Here is a 26408-nt window from a genome sequence, read left to right as displayed (position 1 = left end):
GTACACAGTCCCACTACATTTAAAAGAATACACAAGTTGAGGTTCAGTGTATAGTTACAGTTAATAAAAAAGTTCATAAAAATAAATTATAAATAAATAAATATTTTATTGTTAAAATAAATTAATTAACAAGGATAAAAATAAATACCAACATAAAAAAAATTACATATACATACCACACCATAAAAGCATTAATTACAATAACAAATAAAAAGACAGTCCCTCCAGTGTTTCCATAAATTTGAATGGAAACGTATGGCACTAAATCTAATGTTACTTATAGCCAAGATGAGAGTATTCTCTGAAGCGTTTAATCTGCAGATAAATTTGAACTTAAGCGATAGAACCAGCCTCCGTTCTTTTGGAGGAAACCTTTTTTATTACTGTTGCGGGGAACTGAGCAACACACCCTGAATGCGCTCATGCACACTCTTGCGCTGCACGCTCCTACGCTCTGCCCCCCCTCTTTCCTACAGGCGCGCGAGTGCAAACACCATTGAGAGTCTTGGTGGAATACCGCAAGTAACATTAGTTCCGCCTCGGCGCAAAGTTATTACATTGGGGGAAAAAATAAACAAACAAAAAAAACGAAACGGTACAAATGTGAACCGAAATTGCCGTACCGAAACGGTTCGGTACAAGTACGTGTACCATTACACCACTAGTAATTAATAAAGTAGATATTGGAGATGGGGCACACAGTGAGTTAAGAAAGCTACATACATTCCTTCCTGTCCCACTGCTGGTTGTCAAGTCACCCTCCACTACAAAGGGAACAGAATGAAAATTAAAATATAGAAATTACACTAAAAAAAGATCCTGGACATCCCATCTCCTAAACTTTTATAAGGTCACCCAGAGTAATCTAACAGAGAACGAAATCATGCAGTAGGCCGGGGCAAAAAATCGATTGAATGAATTCATTCAAATTTTTTGTTTTAAAAAATATTTAAAAAAATAACTAAATCAAGTTTTGTGTAATGGCGCATTTCTGACTCCCCTGAGCTGCTGTAGCGTTGGTTTCACATGGCAATTTGGCAAGCGACAAACAACAACATCATAGCACACACGAAACACCAAGCGACAACATGGCTACTGGTGAGAGTGGGAAGTTTGTTCCCAAGAAAGGAATATAATCATCTGTTGTTTGGAACTGGTATAGGTTTGCTGCGATAGAAGTGGAGCAAGACCCCACGCTGCAACATTTGCCTAGAGCCCATCGCAGTCAAAGGCAGCAGCACAACAAACCTATTCCAACACAAGTCTCCCTGAGGCGAACAAATTGCAGTGACCAAAAAAACATAGCTAAAAAACAGTTAACTGTAGCCAAATCCTTTGCACAAGGCACCGCATATGACAGGAAAGGGGCACGGTGGAGGACAATCACTGAAGCAGTTGCTTTGCGTTTATTTATTATTCATCCCAGAAATGGGGGTTACATTTGACTTGCATTTGATTAAATAAAAGCAAAATTTGCTTTAAGAGTTCTGCCGTTTGTACTTATAGTTTTCCTTAAGGTCGGGGAAAAAAAATCGGAAATCGAATTAAAAAAAATAAATCGGACGTCTTATTTTTAGGCCATATCGCCCAGCCCTAGCATTCAGGGGAAAACTATTTATGTTTGTATGTTATAAAGGTAAAAATGCTCCAAAAAGAACGCACTTGTAGATTTGATTTGAGAACTTGTAATATAGAATGTGAAAACTTGTGCATCAAAAATCTGCATCTGCGTGTAAAAATCTGTTGCTGTGAACTGACAAATTTCCATTTGCATGTGTTCATTTAGAGTTACAACTCCAAATCTGTGATTACAACTGCTCAAATGTGCTTCTGCGTGTGCTCGAATCTGCTGGCGCAAATCACAAGTGCGCTACAACTGCGCTCTGAATTCTGACACATTCCTTGCGAGAAATTTGTGTCAAAACTGATGTGTCCGAAAATGGAACTGGGGGGAGGGAGGGTTAGAGGAGGCGGAGTCAACCAATCGGAATGCAGGACTCGGAGAACTTAATAAAGTTAGAAAGATCTTCACAGAATTGGACTTCCTGCTTCAATAACTCTTCTGATAAACGTTCAAATGTGACAGCAAGTATCTCAATCATTTTGTTTTAACACAGAGAGTGAACTACAAATGCATTTCTAAAGAAAAAAGTTTGTTTTTTCCTGCATTTTAATGAGAAATGATCTCTTCGTGCTTTAAATGCAGACATACAGCGAGACAGCTGCAAACGGACCGTCAACAGGAAGATCATCTTTGTTATAGCAGGACAACAGGGCCAGGGCTATTGAGCAGCTTTATTATAAATCATATGGATTAAAATAAAATAAATAAAAATATTAGATTAGATCAACACATGCAAATGGAAATTTGTCAGTTCACAGCAAAAGATTTTTACACACAGATGCAGATTTTTGATGCACAAGTTTTCACATTCTATATTACAAGTTCTCAAGTCAAATCTACAAGTGCGTTCTTTTTGGAGCATTTTTACCTTCATAGTATGTACAACAGCTTCAATAGTACCTTAAGAGATGGATTCAGAACGCATCTTTTTCAGTGAAGCATCTTCATCCTGAAAGTGGGAGTGGGATTAACAATAGCCTTCAAAGAAGTGCTTAAATACACGCCTAATTATTAAATGACCTCCTCTCACCTGTAGTTTCCACTTCTCCCAATGCCTTTTTCTGGCCTGCATTCTTTCTTCTTCAGACCTTGGTGAATCAATGGCAATGAATGTTCACTATCAAAATTTGAACAAAAGGTCCATCCATAGTGTTCAGTAAAACATGTAGTAAAAAAAAAAGATTTTAAAGTGTGATCATATAAAGAGAACTTGCGCCATTGGAAAGTTAATTAGATGAAGACACCACCATCTTCTAATTTCCTGCATGTTTTCTTTTGAAGAAATAAATGCACATTAGGTCAGTTTGTGCCAGAACCCAAAATTGTCTCGAATTCACTTGACACAAACTGATCACAATTTACACACACCTCACTGAAAACACATTTGGCCCCCATGTACAGAGCGCACTGAAAGTCAAAAAGTACATGTTAAAATATATTTACACATCCGTAGTAGACATTTCACCTTTCTAAATGTTATTTTTATATACCATGTTCACTTACAAAATAAATAAATATTAACCAGTTTTTAGTACTTAACCCTTATTTTCACTTTTTAATGCACACCCAGGCATTTGTTTTTCATGTCATCGTCCAATAAAACTGCAATGTGTCTCTATACAAAGACAGAAATAATACAGGTGAAAAAAACAAACAAATAGTTTTTACCGACATTGGAAGACACAAATAGCTTGACAGAAAGTCCTAGGATGGGTGGTGGGGTTAGCATTCCGCGATGGAATGTGGGCGGGGTTAGCATTCCGCAGCGTTATGTGGTTTGGGTTAACATTATGCTGCATTCAGGCATCCCGCGATGTAGAGCGTTCCCCAGGCCGCAGCCAGGGCTTACTGTAAGAATGTGGAAAAAGTCAGTTAAATACCTAAGCTGAAACTGTATTGACTGATTGGTTTACTTTGGAACTCGTTCATTTTTCTAATTTCTATTTAATAGTTTTTGTCAGTTAGTTTAAAAAAAACATAACTTGTATTCTAATCTGAGCAAATCTTGATTGTAATTTTTTTCCACAGATTAACATTATGGTAATAAAGGAAAATAGGTTTAAAGATTTTTTTTGAATAGACATTGTGTCTTGTAAATGGAGGACTAAGTATTTTGGATCAACAGTCCAGAGCGAGAGTTTGAGATAGAGGTGTAAAGGCATGATGAGCAAGTTGGTTGGAACGAGTGGAAGAAGGTTTCAAGTGTAATGTGTGATACCAGAGTATCGGCAAGGAGGAAAGTAGAAGACAATGATGAGAGCAGGCAAGGTATTGTTTTAGAGAGTCTTTCAGTGCGCTGCGAATTCTCTGCTCACCACCTGTCCAAAACTGTGTTCTTAGCTTGACGCCCGGCCGCGTGTGGGAGGAGTTTGCAGCTAATGTTTTTAGCCTGATCGCTACATGGAGTGGCATCTTTGTTCATCTCATTCATGAAAGATGTTTAGAGTTCAGGTTTATTGATCTTGAAGAGTTCTACAACAACATCGGGAAACACGTTTCCATATCTGGATTTATATCTTCAGAGACACTCCCGGTACCAGGATCTTTACTCCCACTGCTGTGTCTGAAAGATACACCTGTCTTTTTAGATTCAGCTGTCTTTCCGTTTCTGTCTGACTGATTTTGAAGGATTGTTTTCCTGCATTAACCCGAGGGAGAAAAAAAAGAATAAAACAAGGGGAGCTTTTTGTGATTGTTTCAATGAAAGTTCAGAAGGCCTGAGCAAACCACCTCTTCAATGCCACAGCATCTCTCTGTCTGGCCACCAGCTCGCCTTCCAGTAGTCGGCATAGCTAGCGCGATCACTCCAGCTCCATGGGCCCTCCAACAGACTGTCAAGGGAATACCCGCTCGCCTTTGATCAACAGTGGCTGGAATGGGCTCCAGAAACAAAGTTGCCCCGAAAGCGGTGCAGCGACTTATGGAAATGGATGGAAACCCAGGAGAACCACCGGATTGATCCACAATATTGGATGTGTATTCTACCCAGACCTACTGTCACTGTAAACATCACTTACCCAAAGTTGACGCAACGCAGCAAACTCACCAGAGGTTAAATATTTTAACTCTGGCTGCTGCTCAAATCCTGCTTCACCACTCAAATCACGCTGCTTCCAGACCGCCATGCCCATTGCTCAAATCGCACTGCAGGACCTTAGATCCTGTCTGTACCATTGACTTAACCTTGAAACTGGCTGTCTTTGTCATGCGAATTGCGTTCTGTGTAAATGCAGCTTTAGAAAGAGATAAGAGGCCAAGGTGAAGATGTTTAGGTTCTCCTTGGGAGAATGATAGAGAATATCAGAAATTAACCAATCAGTGGAACAGCTCATATTAGATGTTTTGGATATAAATGAAGCGAAGCAGATTGAGATAGTTTAACATTAAAAGTGGGTAAGTGATTATGTTGGTAAAAGGTTTCTGAGTTTGGAGATGCCAGGGAAGAGGACTAAAGGAAGACCAAAGATGCGGTACATTCATGTAGTTAAGCAGGACAGATGGGGGTTGGTGGGAGTGTGGAGGGTGCAGAGGTAAGGATTAGATGGAGGCGGGTGATTTGCTGTAGTGACTTATAATAGGAGCAGCCAAAAGACAAAGTAAGCTGCGTCTTGTATAAAGATGATTTTTAATCAAGAAAACTAATCTCCGTTTTTTTGTTTCAGCCGACTTTAAAACTGGAGAGTTACTCCAAATGTATTCATCAAATGTAAAAACGTACCGTATTAAATCCTGCCTTTATTGGTTATGCTGGATTTTTCTAAGTTATTTGTGTATTTCTATCAATACTCTGAACTTGTTTGAAATTTTAACAATGACCCTATTCATTTTGTTTCAGACAAGTTTAACACCTATGTAACATTGAAGGTGCAGAATGTTAAAAGCACAACCATCACCGTGCGTGGGGACCAGCCCTGTTGGGAACAAGACTTCATGTTGTAAGTTATTGAACAGGTACAATAATAAAAAAAGTTGTTAGGTAGTTTAGGAATAAGACTCACATACTGTTTTAAATATAGTAAAAGTCATATAGTAGACGTCATAGTCCTGTTGAGACTTTGGAGGGCTGTAGCTCCTCAGACATCTCATGTTTATACCTGTTAAAACTGACATATTTTGCTTTCAGTTCTTTTCCATGTGTATTTATTCTTTTAAATTCAGCAGGTGAGATCTCATTGTCCTTGCACCTGGATGCCCTCTCCACAGCTCCCCTACCAATTAGCTGATCTCTTTGATTATTTTTTTCTCCCAACTTCCTTTTATTTGCTTGATTGATCGTTCCAAACTGCTACAGATGCAAATATGCTAATGCCCCATCCTACTGCTCCTTTCATTCTGGATATGCTATTATGCTGCTGTCTTCAAGCTTTTTTTGAGTCCTTTGAACAGGTTGTTCAATGAAACAAGGCAGGGCTGGATTATGACAGCTGAAATACCTGTGTTAAATTATAATTGTAATCATTCAGAAATATCTGTGCTTTAAATGCTATATTAAATAATATGTACACTTGAAACACATCTTTGAATCAGTGAGATCAACCGGCTGGACCTTGGCCTCATCGTTGAGGTTTGGAACAAAGGGCTCATTTGGGACACTATGGTTGGGACCACCTGGATTCCTCTTAAAAGTATTCGCCAGTCTGAGGAGGTCAGTTTACCTTCAGTAGTCTCCTTAAAAAAAAAAGAACTTGTTTGGCACTAAATAAAAAAAAATGTTGACATTTTGTGTTCATGCTTTGTCACAAGGCTGCCACTTCACCCCATAAAACAATTATATATTTTAAATACAAATATGTATTTTTGCAGTTATTCTAAGATGACATTTGCCACAACATTGAGTATTTTAAAAAATTAATAGGGTATATGTGTGTTCATGGAACTGCAGGAGGGCTCAGGAGAGTGGACTTTCTTGGATGCGGAGGTCTTGATGAGAGCAGATGAGATATACGGCACCAAGAACCCCTTGCCTCATCGGGTGCTGCTGGACACTCGCTTTGAACTGCCCTTTGGTAAGAATGTTAGCTGTTAAGGCTATTGTGAACCGTCTTCACACACCAGGTGCTGTAAGCGCACAAACCTGTGACAGTTAAAAGCTGCGTTTACACCAAACGCGATTTGCATGGCAGAGGAGGCCAGTTTCAATGCTGTCAATAATACAGACGTGATCAGAAGTCCTGTGGTGCGATTTGAGCAGCGGGCGCTGCACAAAGGTCTGGCAGCCACAGGATTTGAGCTGTGCGGTGCAATTTGGGCCGCAGGCCGCAGTGAGTTAAAAAATCTTAAATAGGGAGGTCACCTCATCACGTCGACCAATCAGGGACTCTACTTTGGGCATGTGACATTTTCAGGGACAGCGAGTACAATATACAGTTTGCCAAAAAAGTATTTAATAAACCATCAATTGTGCAAGTTCTCCCATTTAAAAAGATGAGAGAGGCCTGTAATTTTCATCTAAGGTATATTTCAACTTTGAGAGACAAAATCCCATTGTTTTATTTTTAAATAATGTTTTTGTAAACTTTGGTGGACAATAAGTATTTGCTCAATAACAAATTTTCAACTAAATACTTTGTTGTATACCCTTTGTTGGCAATGACTGCAGTCAAATGTTTTCTGTAAGTCTTCACAAGGTTTTAACAAACTGTTGCTTGTATTTTGACCCATTCATCCATGCAAATCTTCAATGGAGCAGTGGTGTTTCGGGGCTGTCGCTGGGTAACACAGACTTTCAACTCCCTTCAAAGATTTTCTATAGGGTTTAGATCTGGAGGCTGGTTAGACCACTCCAGGACATTGAGATGCTTCATCCTCTTCTGGACCAAATGCTCTTTAGCAAACTTTAGACGGGCCTGCACATGTACTCGCTTTAGCAGGGGACATATCTGGCACTGAACGGTTTGAGTCCCTCGCAGCGTAGTGTGTTACTAATGGTAGCCTTTTTTTTACTTTGTTATTTATTTATTTATTTTTACTTGTCCTTTCAAAAAGATGAGAGCTGAAAGCCTCTTGTGTTGGACATATTTTACTGTTACAATAGGGGTTATGAATCTTTTGACACACTAGGTGTATATTTCCATTAACCAATTTTGTAATTTAGGCTAAACTTTATTCATCTTACTTATATTCGTAGCAATTTTTTGTTGAACCGGACGGAAAAGAAACGGAGGGAAGAAGGGGGGGGGGTAGGAGGCTTGGAGGGTGATTAAAGAAGGGTGGGTAGAAACGTGAAGCAGCATAAAGCAACAAGTTGCTGGATGTTTATAGTCATTACAGGAAGGTCTATAAGTAATACAAAACTAAAAGGGGCAGGGCCTGTCCACATACACACACACACACACTCAAATGTTAGAAACATACATGTTAGCTCCAAAAATGTTCACATACAAGACATGTCAACATGTACACCATACAACCGATGTTCACACACACATACTTTTGCCTTAAGACCAATACATGCGAAACATCTTATTCTGTCACGCAAACCACCTGTGCAAAGGTGAGAAAGCACCTACGTTCGAGTGAGTGTCCATGTTCCCCTAAGGTGGATGATGGAATGCAAAAAGAAGGAGGGAGAGTGCCCGTCATCCCCACACCAAGACCCCAGCCTTTGATACTTTAGTCTCAGCTCTTTACTGGTTATTCACTAGGTCTCCCTGTGTTGTTCTGGAATTTCTGCTCACCGTTCTTGTGATCATTTTGACCTTACGAGGTGAGATCTTGCGGGGAGCCCAAAATTGAGGGTGATAATCAGTGGTCTTGTATGCCTACCATTTATTAATAATTGCTCCCCCAATCGATTTCTTCACACCTAGTTGCTTACCTAGAACAGATGCAGTCTTCCCAGCCTGATGTAGGTCAACAATTTTTTTTTGGTGTCCTCAGACAGCTCTTGATCTTAGCCATAATGGAGTTGTGTTTGATGTTATGGACAGGTGTCTTTTATATAGATAACAACTTCAAACCATGCCATTAATACAAGTAATGAGCGGAGGACAGAAGATCCTCTTACAGAAGAAGCTACAGGTCTGTGAGAACCAGAAATCGTGCTTGTTCGTAGGTGACCAAATACTTATTTTCCACCATAATTTACAAACAAATTCTTTAAAAATAAAAAAATGGGATTTTTCCAGAATTTCTTTCTTCTCATTTTGTCTCTCATATTTGAGGTATACCTATATTGGAAATTAAAGGCCTCTCTCATCTTTTTAAGTAGAAGAACAATTGGTGACTGACTAAATACTTTTTTGCCCCACTGTATTTTCAAAGCGTTCTCATTGGTCATTTAATTACGATTATGCTGTTTTTTGGCAAAATCTAAAAATCTGAGGTTTTTTGTAGGACATAGTTTCTTCAGAATGGCAGGAATTCATTGGCAATTTGCCTCTGAGTTCTGGGCAGGACTGTTGGCATGGAGCAACCTCGCCCCCCTTTCCATCACCCATCCGTTTACAGGCCCCTTCCGTTAGCTTACAGCCCCACACACCCCTAATGTAACATTAACAGTGCAGCAAAAATGGAGAACAATACTGGAGCTATCCAGCCATACAGTTTTGATCCAGATGCCAGCTTTGACGAAGAAAATGAAGACGTACATAGATCTATTTGTCTGCAAGTGGATCCAACAGAAAGGAGCAGAGCAGGGAGCTTGTGGCCAGCCTGGTGTATTTTTTTGCATCACAATTTTTTTTTCTAAACGTCATTTTTTCATCGCCTCTTGATTCACGATTTCAAAAAAGAAATACTCAGAAATACAATTTTCAGCTTTATTTTCTTCATATATGTCCTCCATTCTCAGAAAAAATGTCCCAAGAACATGTTAAAAACACGAAAATCACAATTTTCTTTGGAAGCCAAAAGAAATTTGAAGGGATTACCCTGACAATAAAAGCCCAACCCACCCTTCACCTATCCCTCTCCCCTCCATTAACGCATACGACCCATGACCATGTCTCATGCTTAAATGCCACCAGTCTGTTTTCTGAGGTAACAGAGAAATATTTGTCCAGCTGGGGGCACTGAGAAAGAATTTATGACAAAGTCTATCCTAGGGTGCTTTGGAGTAATGTAAACGCACTGTATATGCCACTGAGTTCTCTTGAATAAGTAAGTCTACGTTCACACTGCAAGGCTTAATGCTCAATTCCGATATTTTGAAGAAATCCGATTTTTTTTTTTGCAAGGCGTTCACATTTCCAATTAAATGCTAACTTTTGTGACCTCCTGTGTGACCATTAAATGACCCAGAATTGACCAACATGCACAGAAGAGTACTCAACGGTGAACGTCACTTGTTGTTTGCGGAAGTAGCTAACGTTAACAATGGATGTCAACAACAGTGTTGTCAACAGCGGAGCTCTTTTTGCATTATTAAATTTATTTTCACAAAGAAGCCAGCACAATTACAATTTTCTCATTTTAAGAAGGCATTGGAGCCAGGATCGTCTGTACCCATACCCAAGTGGCCTGGGTCGCACTTGAAAAGATCGGATCTGTGTCGTTCAGACTGTCATGAAAAGATCAGATACAGGTCGCATAGGGCCAATAAAAATCAGAATTGGGTCGTTTCAGCCTGCATTGTGAACGTAGCCTAAAAGGACTGTCCTACTCATAAATGTTATAAGTAAAAGGCCTGTAGTAAATAAATGTTTTATTGTTTATTTGGTTAAAGACTAAAATAAGTCCACTATTTTTGTTTTGACTTCTAATAAGAAGGACATTGATTGCAGTATAGCTTTTGATCAGTCATTAAGTAGAAGGTTTTTGTATAAAAAAAAAAGTCTGTTCCCTGAATCCATAATATTACTATTAGATTTATTTCCGTATCAAAATTATTTTGGCATCCTTTGCATTATTATAGCATATCACAGCATATCTGTTTTAAACTTCATTTTGACAATTTACCTGACATGGTGTTTATTTATTAAGTTGTAATGTATTCCAGCTTTGCATTTAAAGCAGTTCTGGCTTGGTTGGTTCTTTTAATTTAAGTATAATTGCGAAGGTACAGTCAGTTGTTGCTAGATCTATCATTATGTAAGGAAATGTTTTTAGTAGACGTAACACATTAATTGAGTTCACACAGGGTGAGTAAAATAGAACCTGGCTCTCTGCTTTTTGAGGCCTTTTCAAGCCTTCCACGGCTGTGTGTTCATTTGTTGGTGTTCATGTTATTCACCAAAGCGGTTTATAATATGTCGGTTTCTCCAGTGCTTCAAGGTATCTCCTTGAAGCATTGGCTTTAGTGTTAATGTCATGCCTACATGTCAGCCCAACAGCTTAAATGTAATCTAAATTAGAACTATTGGGCCTAAATTATTTCAGGCATAACTGTAATCTGTTTCAGAAAGATGCTGATACCAAAACATTAATGGAAACCAAAGAATAAGATGAAAAAAATTCTCTATTTCTTGTATTTCACAATAAGTTTGATGGTATTGTCAGACTGTTTCAGTGTTTATTACCAGAAAGTGTACGAGAAATTAAAACCATATGAATGTTGTATGCTGCCTATTAAGAGGTTATTTGTAATATTGAATTCATTTGGTTTATTTTCAACAACAGACATCCCAGAGGATGAGGCGATGTATTGGACGAGCAAACTCGAATGCATCAACACGATGGGAATTCATGATGAGGTGTGGTACAGTAATTTATCAATAGGAAATTGTTTATTTCTTTTTCTAGTGATGTTATCGACGTGATTTTTTAGGAGAAGGAACGCAGAACCAGTGATTTATATTGAACAAAATAACAACAGGCTTTCCTGATTGTGTTTCATATTTATTTACTGTCCAATTTTGGTAGTACCCCCTTCATGATGATGGCCAAACTGGACAGTTGCCGTTTGCTGCCTCTCAGTGCTGTGAGTTGTTTCTCTCATTCTAAAACCTTTCTTAGCTTCTAGAGCACATGTGTGAAACTCAAGGCCCGGGGGCCAAATGTGGCCCTCCATATCATTTTATGTGGCCCTCAAGACCATAAAAGTTTTCAGTTTCTTAAAATAATAAGAAAAATTAGTGTGTGTTTATTCATATCTAGGGGGAATCGGACTTGAAATATTGGAATTGCCAACTATAAATTAGGACTTAAACACTATCCATATAACCTAACCTGACAGAATCAAATCTAAAATGATTGAGTAACAAGCAAACATATTTTTCTATGCAACTGCAATTTATTTATTTAATTATGAACAACATAGGACTCCATATTTGTCACTTTAAAAATGTATCATAAATAATGAGTTAGTTAACATTAAGGAGTAGTTACATATATTTTTCATTACCTTTAGTTACATGTATTAGTGACATCTGGCCCTTTGAGGACAACCACTATACTGATGTGGCCCTCGATGAAAATAAGTTTGACACCCCTGCTCTAGAGGAAGCCATTTCTCCTCGTGCCATGCTTTAACTGTGTGTAACTTTATTGGCCTTTCATTTTTAAATAGTAATCAACTCACAGTCAAAATTGTGACAAATGTATATCTCAATATGCCCACAATTTCACATCTAACCTTACATTTTTAACAAAAGGTTCACCAACATGTTTTGTTTTGTTTTATTTTATTGTTGCATAAGCCCTGTGGTCTCATGATTAGTCTCTTATTTATAATATTTGCACTTTTACCAGGCAACTATTTCGGATGGGTTGATCCAAAGAGTATGTATTTCACTTTTATGGAAATCTCTCCCTGGTCAATCCTCAATATTTTCATGTCATTCCTTTCCCAAGTAACACAAAACATAATAAAAAATAAATTATCATCCATTATATCTATATGTTTATAAATATAGTATCACATACTTTTCATTGTTCTTTTTTCCCACTCCTCTAGCCCTTTTGTTTCCTACCATTAGGAAACAAAAGTATTTACTATACTACCAGTATTTCTGTTGCTAATCTTGTTTTCATTAAGCCTATCATTGAACCTCCAGAGCATTTCACAAATGTATCAACTTTACCTCTTTAACTTTTGGAAAACAAATCTGCATTATTTCTCTCCTTTAAGTTTTAAATTGTAGTTCCCTCACTAAAAAAGAAGATGGCAGTGTTTATTAAGCAAAAGCATTTGCACACAGGTATCCTGAAAACATGAACTTAAAAATTCTTGACGTCAGTAGCAAAAATACTTGGATGTAATCTTCAATGTATTGAAAATGGAATTAATGTATTGTTCTTTTGGTACAGCTTTAGATGACCATGACAGTGCTGTTGATGACCGCGACAGTGACTACCGCAGTGAGACCAGTAACAGTCTGCCTCCTCGTTACCATACAACATCTCAACCAAACTCATCCATGCACCAGTACCCCATGGGTCCTGGGCTGCAGAACCACCCTGACAGCTGTACAGACTCTATCCACAGTTATGACCTGGATTTCAGGGACCAGAGAGAGATAGGAAGCAGGTAATACTGGAATTTAGTCACAGTCCCGCAATATATTTGTTTTCACACATTTAGCGATAAAAGTCAACATGTATATTCTATTTCCTCTATTTTACTGAGGACAGGGGACCTCAGTATTTCTCAAACAAAAACCTTTCATTTTCTTATTATTACAACTACACATATCCTATTGGATAAGTCAAAATAAACATATGCACCCCATTGTTGTGTGCATAAAATTTTATCTAGTGCCCAAAAAACATGGGCAGTAATGAGACCAGATCTGCCAAATCTGCCTGTGTTGACATGAGGAATTATCCACATAAGCTCCATAAATCTAAGATAGAATCGCATTTTTAGCCGCAGAAAGCTTATCATTTATATTTCGATTTGTTTTAAGGGTTTGATGTCATTCTTCATCTCCCTAGGGGTTTTGAATTTGATTCAACTATTTTACATATTTGCAAATCCCTCTAACGCTTCCTAAGGAAATACCTCAGTGACAGACACGTCTTTGACTCTTTGTGACTTGAAAGCTTCATCAAATATTAAACGATGATGATTTAGCATAATACCCACGTTTAACACTACTATAGGCTTTTTTACTTTAGAAAAAAAAAAACTTAAAATATATTTGGTGAAAAATATATGAATTTTTTAATTAATTACTGAGCTGTAAAAATGTTTATAGTTTGCGAAACATTGTTTCTCTTTTAATTGCTTTTATCTCTATTCAACCATACTTCTTAACTTGTGTTTTTCCATGTATTTTCTTGTGTTTTCTCTTCTTTCTTTCCAAATCTTGATCCATCTCTGTACCCTTTTTTTAAAATGTGTTCCTTTGCCCTAATTAGATTTGTAAACGAGAAGGAAAGAATCAGAATTATACCAGTGGATTCTGACATGGGGTTTGAAAAATCGGAAAATAAATACAAAAGGCGAAGCAAGCCCAAGCTTAGTGACTTTTTAGATGATGAGGAAGAGGCTGTCCTGCGCATAGGAATACCCTCACCTGAGCCATCACACAAAGCAATCCATATAAATGTGATAGGTAATGAACTTCTGCCGCCTACATACCCAGAGAGCTATGACACTCCTGACTGGCGGCGAAGGAAAAAGATAACAGACCTGAGAGGGTTGCCCAGTACAGATATGGATACACTAAATGAAGAGAGCTTTCCATCCAGCCTTCATGGCAAACAAGGAGACCTGTTTATGCAGCAAGTAGCAGAATTACAAGAAGAGGAGCACATAAATTTGTGCCTGAAGCCATACCACAATGGACTTCTGTATAAAACAAGGATGTGGGCTATAAACGAGCTGGACAACACCTTAGAAAATTATGCAGCATACAAAAAAAATCAAGATGCTAGAAAGAGAGCGCTTCTGAATTTTGAATTAGAGGACTCAGATGATCGACTTTACACTGCAACAGCATTGGACATTGTTGACGACTTTGCCACAATGGCTGAGGACTTTTGTTCAAAGAATTTACAATATCACAGAAGTTCTCATTCATCTTCTCATGAGGACTATATAAAAAACTCCCAGAGCCTTGGGGAGAAAAAGTGTGTCAAATCTAAAATAGGTGGATGGTTTCCAGATGCCATGCTCTCTCCTGTGGTGGAGCCAAGTGATGAATATCTAGATACCATGGATGAGCTTCAGTGTCTAGTCGAAACAGTTTCTGAATATCTGGTGGAAAAAGAAGAAGAAATTAGCAGGTATGGTTCTCTTCCCAAACCAACCAATTCAAGGCTGTTCTCACAATGTAGTGACACAACAAATTCCTTTGAAGAGGATCACATTGATATAAAGGATTCCCGAACACAAACTCAATCCCAAATCCCTACAGATCAAAGCAACACAGGTGTGAAAAACGCTGTGACTTCATTGCTTAACTGTCTTACTGACAAAGTTGCAGCAATCTCCAAACAGTCTCCATCAACCCCACAAGCTTCCTCTGGACAACCAGCAACATCTGGATTAACAAGGTTATCGTCTTTAATTCCCAAATCAACTAGCTCAGCTCCCATAGCTGTTGTTTCACCTGTTGAAACATCTCCTGAGAAATCATTTAGCTCTCTGCCTTCTCAGCCTCAACAAAATACCAAATATTTTGACCAGGAAACCATCACTGCAGCTAATGAAATGCAAAGAAGTGGAAAAGAAAATACTGGAAGTGGAAACAAATCTCAAAGTGATTCTGGAAACTCTGTGTTGAGGAAATTGAATTCTTTAAAGTTGTTTTCTGGTGTAAATAATGAGACATCTTCTGAGAACAAACAAGTATCCAAGCTCAAACATTCCCAATGTCAGAGACAGTTGGATGAGAAATGTGATGGTCAACAACCAATGATTAGTCAACAGAGAAGAAAGTTTGAGAAGTTTGACAATCCTCTACAAAGTACAACATCATGCCACAGTTGTAGGAAAATTTTGCATGAAAACCAAAATTCTTGGACATGCAGAGAAGAAGGCTGTCCTGTTTCTGTATCAGAAAGGTCTACCAGAAAAGAGATAAAGATAGAATGTGAGAACACTGGATTTTATAGCCCTTTTGAGAAGTCCCTGAGTTCCTTAATTATACCTGCTGTCCCCATGCCACCTCAGGAAGCTCCTTCTGTGATAGTTTATCCAGTTTTCAGAGCTTCTGATGATCCCCAACCAGCACCGATAGCTTCCACAACCGTTACCCAGAATTTTTCAGTTCCCCAGGAAAATGCTGATAAAGGGTGGTTTTCTAGCATATTTAGCTCTCCGTCTGCTTCCTCTCGTGTGAACCAGATGTTCAACTCAAGTCAGAATTCTCAGAATGTCAAAGAGCCATCAGTTCTACAACTTGCCTCAGATCAAAAACTGACAGGGACTTCTCATGGAGTGCAACTTGAAGTTTCAAGTAAGGCAGAACCACAAAGTTTTCTCACGGGTCTTTTTAAAGGGAGCTCTGCTGATGTATCTCAGAAAGGATCTAATCAACCAAAGCAAGGCGGATTGCTATCTGGATTGCTAAAATTTGGTTCAAATAGTGATCTATCTGGAAGTGTGCCACAGCAGGCAAACAATCAGCCTGGTTGTAGTAATATTCCCTCACAGCCTACTGATGACTCTAATCACAAACAAAGTTCCTCAGCTTCTCAGACAGGTGGCTTTCTGTCAGGGCTATTGAAATTTTCATCAACAGAAAACATACAGCAAAGTGTACAGGCTTCTGAAGCTGAAAAACAGAGAAACATATCTTTCCATTATCCTGGTGAAGATCAGAAAATGGGTCAAAGTCAAATTCCGAAAACCCAACCTCAACAAAAGGGGCCACTCTTTGGGATCAATAAATGCGCACCCTCCAATAGTAAAAATTTAAGCCATGGTTTTAAACAGGAAACAAACAAACTGGGTTTTACTCGACAACAGACTGTTCCACTTAGGAATCCATCATTCCATCAAAGTGGTCTTTTACCTGGACTTTTTAAATTTGCTTCAGCTGACAATGTAAACAAAGAAAATCAATCAGTAGCTCATCAGCAATGCATTTCTTTAAGTAAATCTAGTTATGAACAAAGAAAAACAAATAAAACAAATATATCAGTTACAAAACCAAATCAACCCTCAAGTGACACGACACACAAAACAAGTAACGCAATTGGACTGTTCTCTGGAATAATCGAATCTTCCTCAGAAAATGCAATGCAACATCACAGAACTGAACACATCTCACACTCTCAGATGAGTCAACAAATCAAAGTGTCATGTAATCCACCTGGCTCTACAAAACCTGAGATGTCAAATCAATCAGGATTGCTCTCTGGGTTGTTTAACAAGTTAACTAAACCATCTGAAAGCAAAGAGACGACCTCAACCAAACAGTTATCACATCAGAAAACCATTAACTTTAACGTAGTGCAAAATAAGTCATTTCCTAATGATATTCTGCAATTGCCTCAAGAATGTGAAGACAAAAAGAGGATTCCAAGAAATGCTCAGCAAAGTCACTCACCTAGCTTGTTGAGTACAAATGAAAATGAAGGTCATTGTACAGAACAGGTAAGGTTGAAACAAATAACACAAATGCCTTTAACTAAAACCCCGGGAAGAGATTCCCCTGTGTCAAACAGTTCTGCTTCAGATGTTGCAAGAGATGGTCTTAAAAGATCTATTGCAGATGGTCTCAGCCCAGGTCATAGCAGGCATGCTCTTGTAAATGCACCTGTGTCAATTCATTCAGAGAGTTTGGATTTGCGAACATCTGCTACTTTTGCAAGATCTCTTTCAAGTCAACCAACATACTCCTCATTTAGCAATGGTAACTTATCTCAGCTATACTATAACTCACTCCCATTGACAAACCAAACGGCATATAGTACAGGGAATATTAATTCTCTTTTTCAAAATTATACTAATTCACCTATCCTGAATTTACAACCATACATTGGTGAAAGCAGCCTGTCTTTGTTGGGATCATCAAACCAGAGCAATTACCATGGAATAAGTTCCTCTTATGATGAAAACCAGTGGGTCCATGAAAGCTCTTTGTGGCAGCAGTTTGAAAAGGAGGCATTGAATTATCAGTTGCAGGTGGAAGATCAGGGGTGCAGACACAGCAGTGAAAGTATTCCTCTGGCAGCTGGTACTTTTCATTGCAGCTCTTTAAATACTAATCCACCATTTAGTCATGCTTCCTGGCAAGCTGTTCCATGTCACCAAGAACAGATGGATATGCATCTCCCTGAAGGATGTAAAAATGAAGGTCAATATTCCAAGCAAAAGTTATGGAACAGTTCTGAAAATTTAGGAAACATGTTTCGGTCAGCTAACAATGACCGTCCATTGAACTTAACTACTAAACAAAGAAATTCAATATTTAGTAAATGGAATTATTTTAATGATAGTTCTTACAGCCTAAATGAAGTGTCATATCATGAAGGGTATTATGAGGAGTCTGCACCAAGCTTATCTTATTCAGCAAACTGGCAATGTGGCAGAGACTGTACAAACCTACAACATGCTCCCACTAAAGGGATGATACGCCATAGCTCATTTATTAACTATAGACCACTAGGTGCAAGCTATTCCATGGATGGCATTGCTGACACAGAAGATTTGGTGTATACTGAAGATACTGAATGGTATCAGCAGTGGCTTGCTCTCTTAGAACAAGGAATATGGTGGCCAGCTGAAAATGATGACTGCGGTTACTTTGTTTACACCGATCATGAATACATTTATGCCTTGCTTACAGATGCAGCAGGTGACTATGTGTATTCCTGTGCACCTGAAAGTATGTCAGGTGGAAGTGAAGAGAACTTTGATAGTTTTCCTAGTGCATGGCTAAACACTGAAATGGTTTTTGTTTGTGGCTTTAAAATTCCACTTTACAATGAAGATGAACTTCTTTGGCTTCCTGGGCAAGACTACAATGATTCTCAGCTTCTTAATGCTCCTTTAGATTTGTCTGCAGCTTATAATAAAGGAAACCAGATCATGAACCTAAATCTCAAGCAGTTCTCTGAGATGTTTGAAAATTCATTTTTGTCACACCAGCAACAAGGTTTGGATTTTACATCATACAGATTGAACAAAGTAAAGATGGACCCAAGGCAGACTCACAATGTCTTTGAAAACAACTACCAACATGTAATTGACCTTTCATGTCATAAAAGTAATCAAGTTAAACCTTACTGGAACAATCAGGAGGTTAAGACATTTCTCGCTCAAAAAGTTTCGGTTTCCTTAAACTCCACTGCTACAACACATTCACATCAACAGCTACTTTATAACTGTTATCAACCTAGCCAACAGAGACGTTCATCTACTACTGTGACAGTGAAACATGTAGATGATGTTTCAAAGGAAGAATGGAGTAAAATGGTTTCACCTGCTCAGGAGATCCCTAATCGGCAAGTCAAAAATATTTCTTCTTTAATATCCTCATTTGTTGGGAAACAGTCGCAGGAGGAAATAACCACAACTTTTAGTCAACCTTCTGACAAACATTCTAAGAGCATTTTGTCAACATGTTTCCAAAGTCTTAAGTCTAAGATAATCGAGGAAGAATCTCCTATTGTGATCCAGCCAAAGCAAGTTAATCAAATGCAGCAATCAGCTACCACACAAGGAAGGATTTTACCCACACCACCAACATCCACTCAAATAACCCAGCCACCAACACAATCACCGTTAACTTCACATAAACCAAGACTTTTACGTCAAACAACAATGGACCAGCAAGCACTCCCTTCAACAAAGCCCAACATCACAGTGCCATTAGGATCAAACAACGGTGTTAATAAACCTACACAACCTACACTGGCAACTGGTAAGCCAGAGGGTACATCTGTGGAAAAATCACCTGAACAACCACAGACAGGCTTCATAAATTTTTTAAAGTCTGCAATTAAAATTGAGGAAACTAAACAAGATTCCAAGATTGTTTCCCAGTCACCTTCAAGTAATCACACCAAAACTGAGCGAACTGCTTCATTACAAGGCACTGGCACCTCAAGTAAAGAGTCTACAGGCATGTCAAATGTCTTTGGATCAATTAGCAATTTATTTAGTAATGAATCCTCTTTACCACAAAAACAACCCATTGTTACAGAAAGTTCTCTTTCATTTATGCCAAAATCTAAAGAAACAGAAAGATCACAAACCATAAACCAAGCTGGTACATTTCTCTCTACACAGAGTGAAACTTCAAATAATAGTTCGTCCCAACAGTCTTCCTCCAAATTGTCAAAGGAAGCCACAGTTACAATTAGTACATCTGAAGCAAAGCATACAAACCAGGAAGCAGGGAATAAGTCCTCTCGTGGACTTTTTGGATTTTCAATTGGTGATATGCTAACAGAATCAACGTGTGCCAACTCTAACCAAATACCTCGATCAGCTTCATCCGCTACAGCTTCACAAGAATTTCATGGTAAAAGTATTTTGTCTATGTTTACTGGACCAAATGAACAACAGGCTACACCTAAAACTGATCATTTGTCTGATGCACAACCTCCTCAACAGGAAACGCTGGGCAAAAGTTTATTATCATTGTTTGGAGGATCAAATTCTCCCCAGGTTGCCAATCAAAGCAAACCTACTACTGAATCATCGCAAGAGAAAAATCTTCCTCCAAAAGATCCTCTATCTACTGGATTCCTTTCAATGTTTGGTGGTTCTGGTAACCAACAGGCTCAAGCCCAAGAAGGATCTTTTCTTGGTGGAATTCTGCCTGGGCCAACAAGCTCATCTGAAAGCCCAATGAAAGGCTTGTTCTCAGTGTTTAGTGATCCCAGCGCTATACAGAGTCAACAATCAAATACACCTCCTCCACAAAAAGTACCCCCATCTCAAATTCAGCAACAAGGGGAACCACAGGCAAATTCTAAACCCCAAGATCACCCTCAACCACAAGCCCAAACAGCTGCTTCTGTTCTTGGAGGTATATTGGGTGGTATTTCTGCCTCCAGTATGAGTCCTACAAAAAATGTGTTCTCCATGTTTAGTGGTCCCAGTACTCCTCAAACAACAGGACCCAGTCCAAGTGCAAGTACACCATCTGTGTTGAAGACAGCTCCAACTAGAGTATTTTCCGTTTCCGCACGACAACAAACTTCAAACATCTCATTTTGTACTACAGAACCAAAAGAACAATGTTTATCCTGGGGCACATCTATATCCAGTAAAGGCTTCACAGAGCAAGAAAATTTGAAAAATAATTCAAGTGAACACCTGGGTAGCAAATCTGATACCATCTCAAATGGAATATGTGCCAGTCAATCCATCAGTACTGCCAGAAGTACAGCTACTTCTAATAAAGAGGATATCGCAATGAAAAGTGAAGAAGTTGTGTCTTATGATACAAAAATGGAATGCAATATTTTACATGAAAAAACAAGCTCAGAAAAAGCTTCCCTGGACCCTGTTATAAGTAAAGAAGCCTTAGATATTGACCCGTTATCTCCAATCACTGGGTCACACCTAAAGCCTTCATCTTCAACTGGGCTTATATCAGATGGTACAGGAAAAGGTTGTCTTTCATTATTTTCTCAACCCAGCACTCAGCCTACCGGTAATAAGGCTGGTCCTTCATCTACAGGTGCTGCCTCAAGATCATCAGAATTTAAAAGCCAATCAGCTAAAGGATTATTTTCTGTGTTTGGAGATTCTGCACCTCAACCTACTGGACAATCTGCAGGTTCTTTGTTTGGTTCAGTGTTTGGAAGAGCTCCACCCCAAGCATCAGCTTCTCAAACTGGAGGATCTGTACTAGGTAGTTTATTTGGAGGATCTGGAACTCAAAGTAATCCTACAAAAGCAGTAGGTCCTGTACCTCAGACAGCAGGACCACAGATAGGGTCATCTTTTCTTGGAAGCCTACTTGGTTCATCTACTTCCCAGACTGCTGGATCTCAACCAGGGAGCTCCATTTTGAATGAGATTTTTGGAGGTTCAACAGCTTCATCTGTTGTGTCTCATGCAAGCAGATCCACTACCAATCAAACGTCAACACTAACAAATAGTTCAGTTTTTGAAGGGATTTTGGGAGGATCATCCTCTCAATCTGGTTCTAACCAGTCTGGTTCATCTTTACTTGGTGGCATTATACAAGGGAGCGCTCCAAGTGAAAGTCCTGGTAAGGGTTTACTTTTAATGTTTGGAGGTTCTGTTATAGGCACAACAGCCACTTCAACAACTACTTCAACGTTGGAAATTGAGAAGAAAATATTAGCTACCCATCAAACCGACTGCACATCATCTACATCCATTTTGCCAAAACCTAATGATGACAATAAAGCCCTTCTGGCTGCTGTTGAAACTGATTTAAAAGATGGATCTGCCAAAATTAAATATGATTTAAGGACACTACAACAACCCAAAGACGCAAGTGAATGCCCTGAGGTTAGCATGGACAACACAAATGACAGTCTTTCTATGGAGCTTGCTTCCCAAAGTACTGACACCCTAGCTGCTTTAGCTGATCTTGGTAATTGCAAAGACACAACAGTACATGGAAAATCTGTAAGTGACCAGCTGAAAGATAGAACACCAACTATAACAAAAGAGGAAACGTCCTCCCAGCCAGTGACTCCTCTATCCCAGGTACAGCAAAAACCTCCGGAATCAGATGCCTCAGCAAGTCACTCAGCAGCAGATGGAGTTTCAGGCTTTGTATCTTCCTTGTTTAAGCCATCAGTTTCCTCACTTGAAGTTCAACAGCAGCAGCAGGATCAGAAGAACTCCCCTTTTGGACTTGGAGGAACGGCAAACCAGGCTTTTATCAGCCAGACAGGACCTTCACTGTTGGGAGGGATATTTGGAAGGTCCAAAACCCAAACTTCACCTCAGACAGGAGGATCATTATTGGGAGGTTTATTTAAAGGATCTGCTCCACAGCCTGGCACCCAAAGCACTCCTTCAACCGGAGGGTCTATATTAGGTGGGGTTTTTGAAGGCAGATCTTTTGGCAAGTCTACAGCAACCCAGAGTGGTGGATCATTGCTTGGTGGGATGCGTATAGGATCTGCAGCTGCATCACAGCCAGGTGGTTCTTTTCTTGGAGAAATGTTTGGAGGAACCACTGGCCAGACTATAGGCTCTCAGGCTGGAGGATCAATACTTGGGGGCATAGGTGGGTCTTTATTTGGTGGCATGGGACAACAACCTTCTGAATCTGTTTCAGTAGAACCAAAGATAACATCTGCTACCACGGAACAAACTAAAAATGAAAAAGCCTCACCAAAGGCACAAACATCAGGAAACAGCACAACTAAATTAGATAATGAACAGATTAAATCTGACTCTGGAACTAATGGTATTGTACAAGAATTTCCTATGACATGTCCAAAGGCTGTTGCAGATCCCCTTGTGGTTACAAATGAACCAATAAATAGGACAGATGACCTTAACAATATCAACCAACAATTGGCCATTGACACTGAGAAAGAAAAGACTGGTGCAACCAGTGAGGTGATACAGGAAAAACCTGTGATCATTAAAGAGGACCCAGATGGTAAAGAATGTGACAAATCTGTTCCTTCCAACCCTCCTGAGGGAAATGCTACTAAAGCTTTACCAGCTATTCACATGCCTAATAGTGCTGAACAATCTCAGCCAAAATCTGTTTTTGGTTTTATGTCAACACAGAGCGAAGCAGGAAAATCGTTTGGTTCCCTTTTTTCACCGGCAGTATCATCAATTTCTTTGTCATTGCCCCAAACAGAAGGTTGCAGTGGTTTGTTGTCAGGATTAAAATCTTTCTCAGGGGGCTTGTTTCAAGAGGAAAGCTCAGTTGCTGGAAAACAAGAGCCAACAACTTCAATATTTGGAGCAAAAATAAACCTCTCCTGGAATACAGAGCCTCCCAAGCAGCAAACTGTCCCAGTTGTATCATCGCAACCCCAATCTGACACCAAGCCAGCGAGTGATCAAACATATACCTTACAAAAGACTGCAACATCTGATGCCAAAAAAGATGAACTGGTAGGTTCCACAGATAAAATAGAACCCCCCAATATTTGCATCTGCACTCCTGAAGTAGACCCTCCAGCTCCCCTCACACCAAAGGACAAAGAAAGGCTTTTAGAAACATACCCCTCCGCAGGTTCTGCCTCTGGAGTGCAGCTGGACGAGTCCCGGAAGGATCCATTGAATGAAAAAAGGCCAGTAAAATCATAATAAATGCTATTCCCATCAGTATTTATTCCAAATCAACAGTATGTAGTGATTAACTGTCCAGCTCTACAGTCCACTTCCTCTTGTTTATCTCCTAACCATGTGTTTGTTTTTCTCTATCTTTAATATGCCATCTCAGATCAGAACTCCACAAAAAAACGCACCAGTTAATTTTAAAACTTATTCGAGGTTTTTCTCCATTTATTTTATAGAATAACAAGTTGCACAATACATGCAAAAACAAGAGAAAAACAACAACTTCCCACTTGTGTGCAACAGCTCATAGGACTTTTTGTTTTATTGTGGAATTCTGGTTTAGATTGGACAGTTGTTTTTATTTTGTCTGGTAAAACATTTCCTTCAATAACAATAATTCAGAAACTATGTCATTGTTCTAAAATGTAGTATATTTGATCCACACAAATAAAAGGCAAATTCTGAAAGTTCCTGGAAAAGAAAAAAAAAATTCTGCATATTTTATGATTTTTACCCCTTTGTGCTCCAACCATGCGCCTGTATGTTGTGAATCTGAAAATGCTTTCTTATTTTCAAGTAGTTAAAAAAGGTGGCATTGATAGTAAAATATGCAGATGTAATTTGGGTATGAAAATTTACCAATTTTGGTATGTCATGTTTGAAATGTATTTGATACTTTGCACATGGTTTAATGCAAGGTTGAGTAAGTTGCATAACCTTAGAAGAACAAAGTAACCACATTGAAACTGTTTTTACACTTTCTTTTATACCACATGCAGCAAAAAATACTCAACCTGGGATTGAAGAATCCAAGGTTAAGTATTTTTTTAAGCCAAGTTAGGAAGTCTGTGTTCTGAACCATTTCAATATTTAGAGTTTGTCCATTGTTTTAGACAAATAGGGTTGCAATTAAATCTGTACAGGTAGGTATGATATATGACCACATTAAAACATTATTAGAAACCACTGAATGTTTTCAAAATTAAAGATTATATTTAAACTGCTTTTGTTGAACAATTCCCACTTGTCTGGTCTTTCTGTGACAATAATATTGGTGTATTTAAAAATACATTTTTACACATTCTCACTACAGATGTTTTTCTTGCTGCTCTCTCCCCATTGTAGTCCAGTGGAAAGTAGTCGTTTTGGTTCATCAGGGAATTTGAGCCAGATCAGCTCTCAGCTTAGTGAGACTGGCCCTGAGAGCACTGGAGGATCCGAACTCGAGGAGTCCTTTCACTCCTACCATAGTACTGGTTTACAACCCACCGCCCTTGGGAAGCCACCTACTCATGGACACGTCTTCAGTAATGGACATTCTAATATCACTGAGCAGAAGATGCACAGGTTGTCTCCTGAGGATACAACTTTGAAAAAAGTACTTCCACCAGAGAAAGGATCACCTAAATTTCAAAGGTGAATTTTTTGTGTGTACACTTCTTTTCATTGTATCATTACAAAAGAGTTAAGAGGTGCTAAAGTGCTTTTTTTTTTCCCTACAAATCCATGCTACATAGAATCCATGATGGAGGATCATTATTGCCATTTTCGCCATCCAGAGTTCGTTGGTTGAAGGCCATCAATAAAGTCAGGGTCCAGCTGAGGGAGGTTGGTGATATTTTATGTTTTTAGTCTAATTGTATTTTATTTCTTAACACCTTTCAAGTTTTTATTTTAGACATTTTCTCCTTTCCCATACTGAGTATACAATTACTGTAAATTTACAATAATGACACTGGTTGAGTTTTACTTCTCGATGTTCATGCCGTTTAATTGTTTCTAACTTCAATATAAGTATAATCAACTTAAGAATTGGCTGCCTGGATAATAACTGCTTGAAAACAAGAGATTAAATATTTATATTCTTTTCAATTTCAACAAATTGGTTGCAAACACAACTTTTGAAGTATTTTCTGAACTGTACCACTACGTTTAATTTTTCTGGTCACAATAAATTATAAAGTGACAATTTCATCCGGTAATAATTTTTATTGGCCTTTTTGATTTTCAATACACAAGAAATATTTATAAAAAATGTTTTAATCTTTGCAAATAATGAATATTTATAGTATGTGTATGTAGTATGTATACCTTAAGTGGAGAAAGACATTGTAATTAGGTACACATGGAAGGTGATTTAAAAAAAAGCCTACATTGTTCTACTATTCTAAAAACCCAATTTAAAATCCAAAACTGCATTTGAATAAAAGTACTTCATAAGTGCATCAAGCTGTGCTACATCAGTATTTTGTCATTTTTGACACAAATCATTTCGGAATTGGAGGACATTTGGGCTTCAAAATTTATAGAAAGTAAGTTTTCGCTTTCCTGATTTTCTGCGACATGGTAATCAAAAATAGGTAATAAACTATCGAAGGCTTGATTAATTCAGGTTAAAGATCAATCGTGCAATTTGTATTAAATTATATATTTGGTCAACAACAACAGCGGAATTCCCCCAAGATTTTAAGGATGCGACCATCGTGACTATTTAGAAAAGAAAAGGAGACCGTGCGGAATGTGGAAACCATAGGGGAATTTCACTTCTTTCAGTAGCGGGGTAAGATACTTGCCAAAATTCTTCAATTTAGACTACAGACTCTTGCTGAAGACATCCTTCCTGAGAGTCAGTGTGGGTTCAGGGCAAACAGATCTACTCAAGAAATGATATTCACACTGCGACAACTGCAAGAAAAGTGTGCTGAACAACGGCAACCACTAATTGTCACCTTTGTGGATTTCAGCAAGCCTTTTGACACGGTT

At 38.6% G+C, this 26408-nt stretch overlaps 1 protein-coding gene across 1 annotated transcript in view; it reads left to right on the top strand.

The window, feature by feature from the left end:
* unc13b (unc-13 homolog B) overlaps nt 1–26408 on the top strand; it is a gene marked incomplete in the record, with an annotated part of 145224 nt that overhangs the window by 42263 nt on the left and 76553 nt on the right. Inside the window, 9 exon segments of the mRNA XM_023961185.1 lie at nt 5460–5559; nt 6152–6269; nt 6507–6630; nt 11183–11256; nt 11426–11483; nt 12254–12283; nt 12812–13031; nt 24771–25061; nt 25163–25253. Coding sequence (XP_023816953.1) covers nt 5460–5559; nt 6152–6269; nt 6507–6630; nt 11183–11256; nt 11426–11483; nt 12254–12283; nt 12812–13031; nt 24771–25061; nt 25163–25253 — 1106 coding nt within the window.

Source organism: Oryzias latipes, chromosome 12, assembly GCF_002234675.1.
Source record: "Oryzias latipes chromosome 12, ASM223467v1".
Lineage (NCBI taxonomy): Eukaryota > Metazoa > Chordata > Actinopteri > Beloniformes > Adrianichthyidae > Oryzias > Oryzias latipes.
This window is presented reverse-complemented; position numbering and strand designations above follow the sequence as displayed.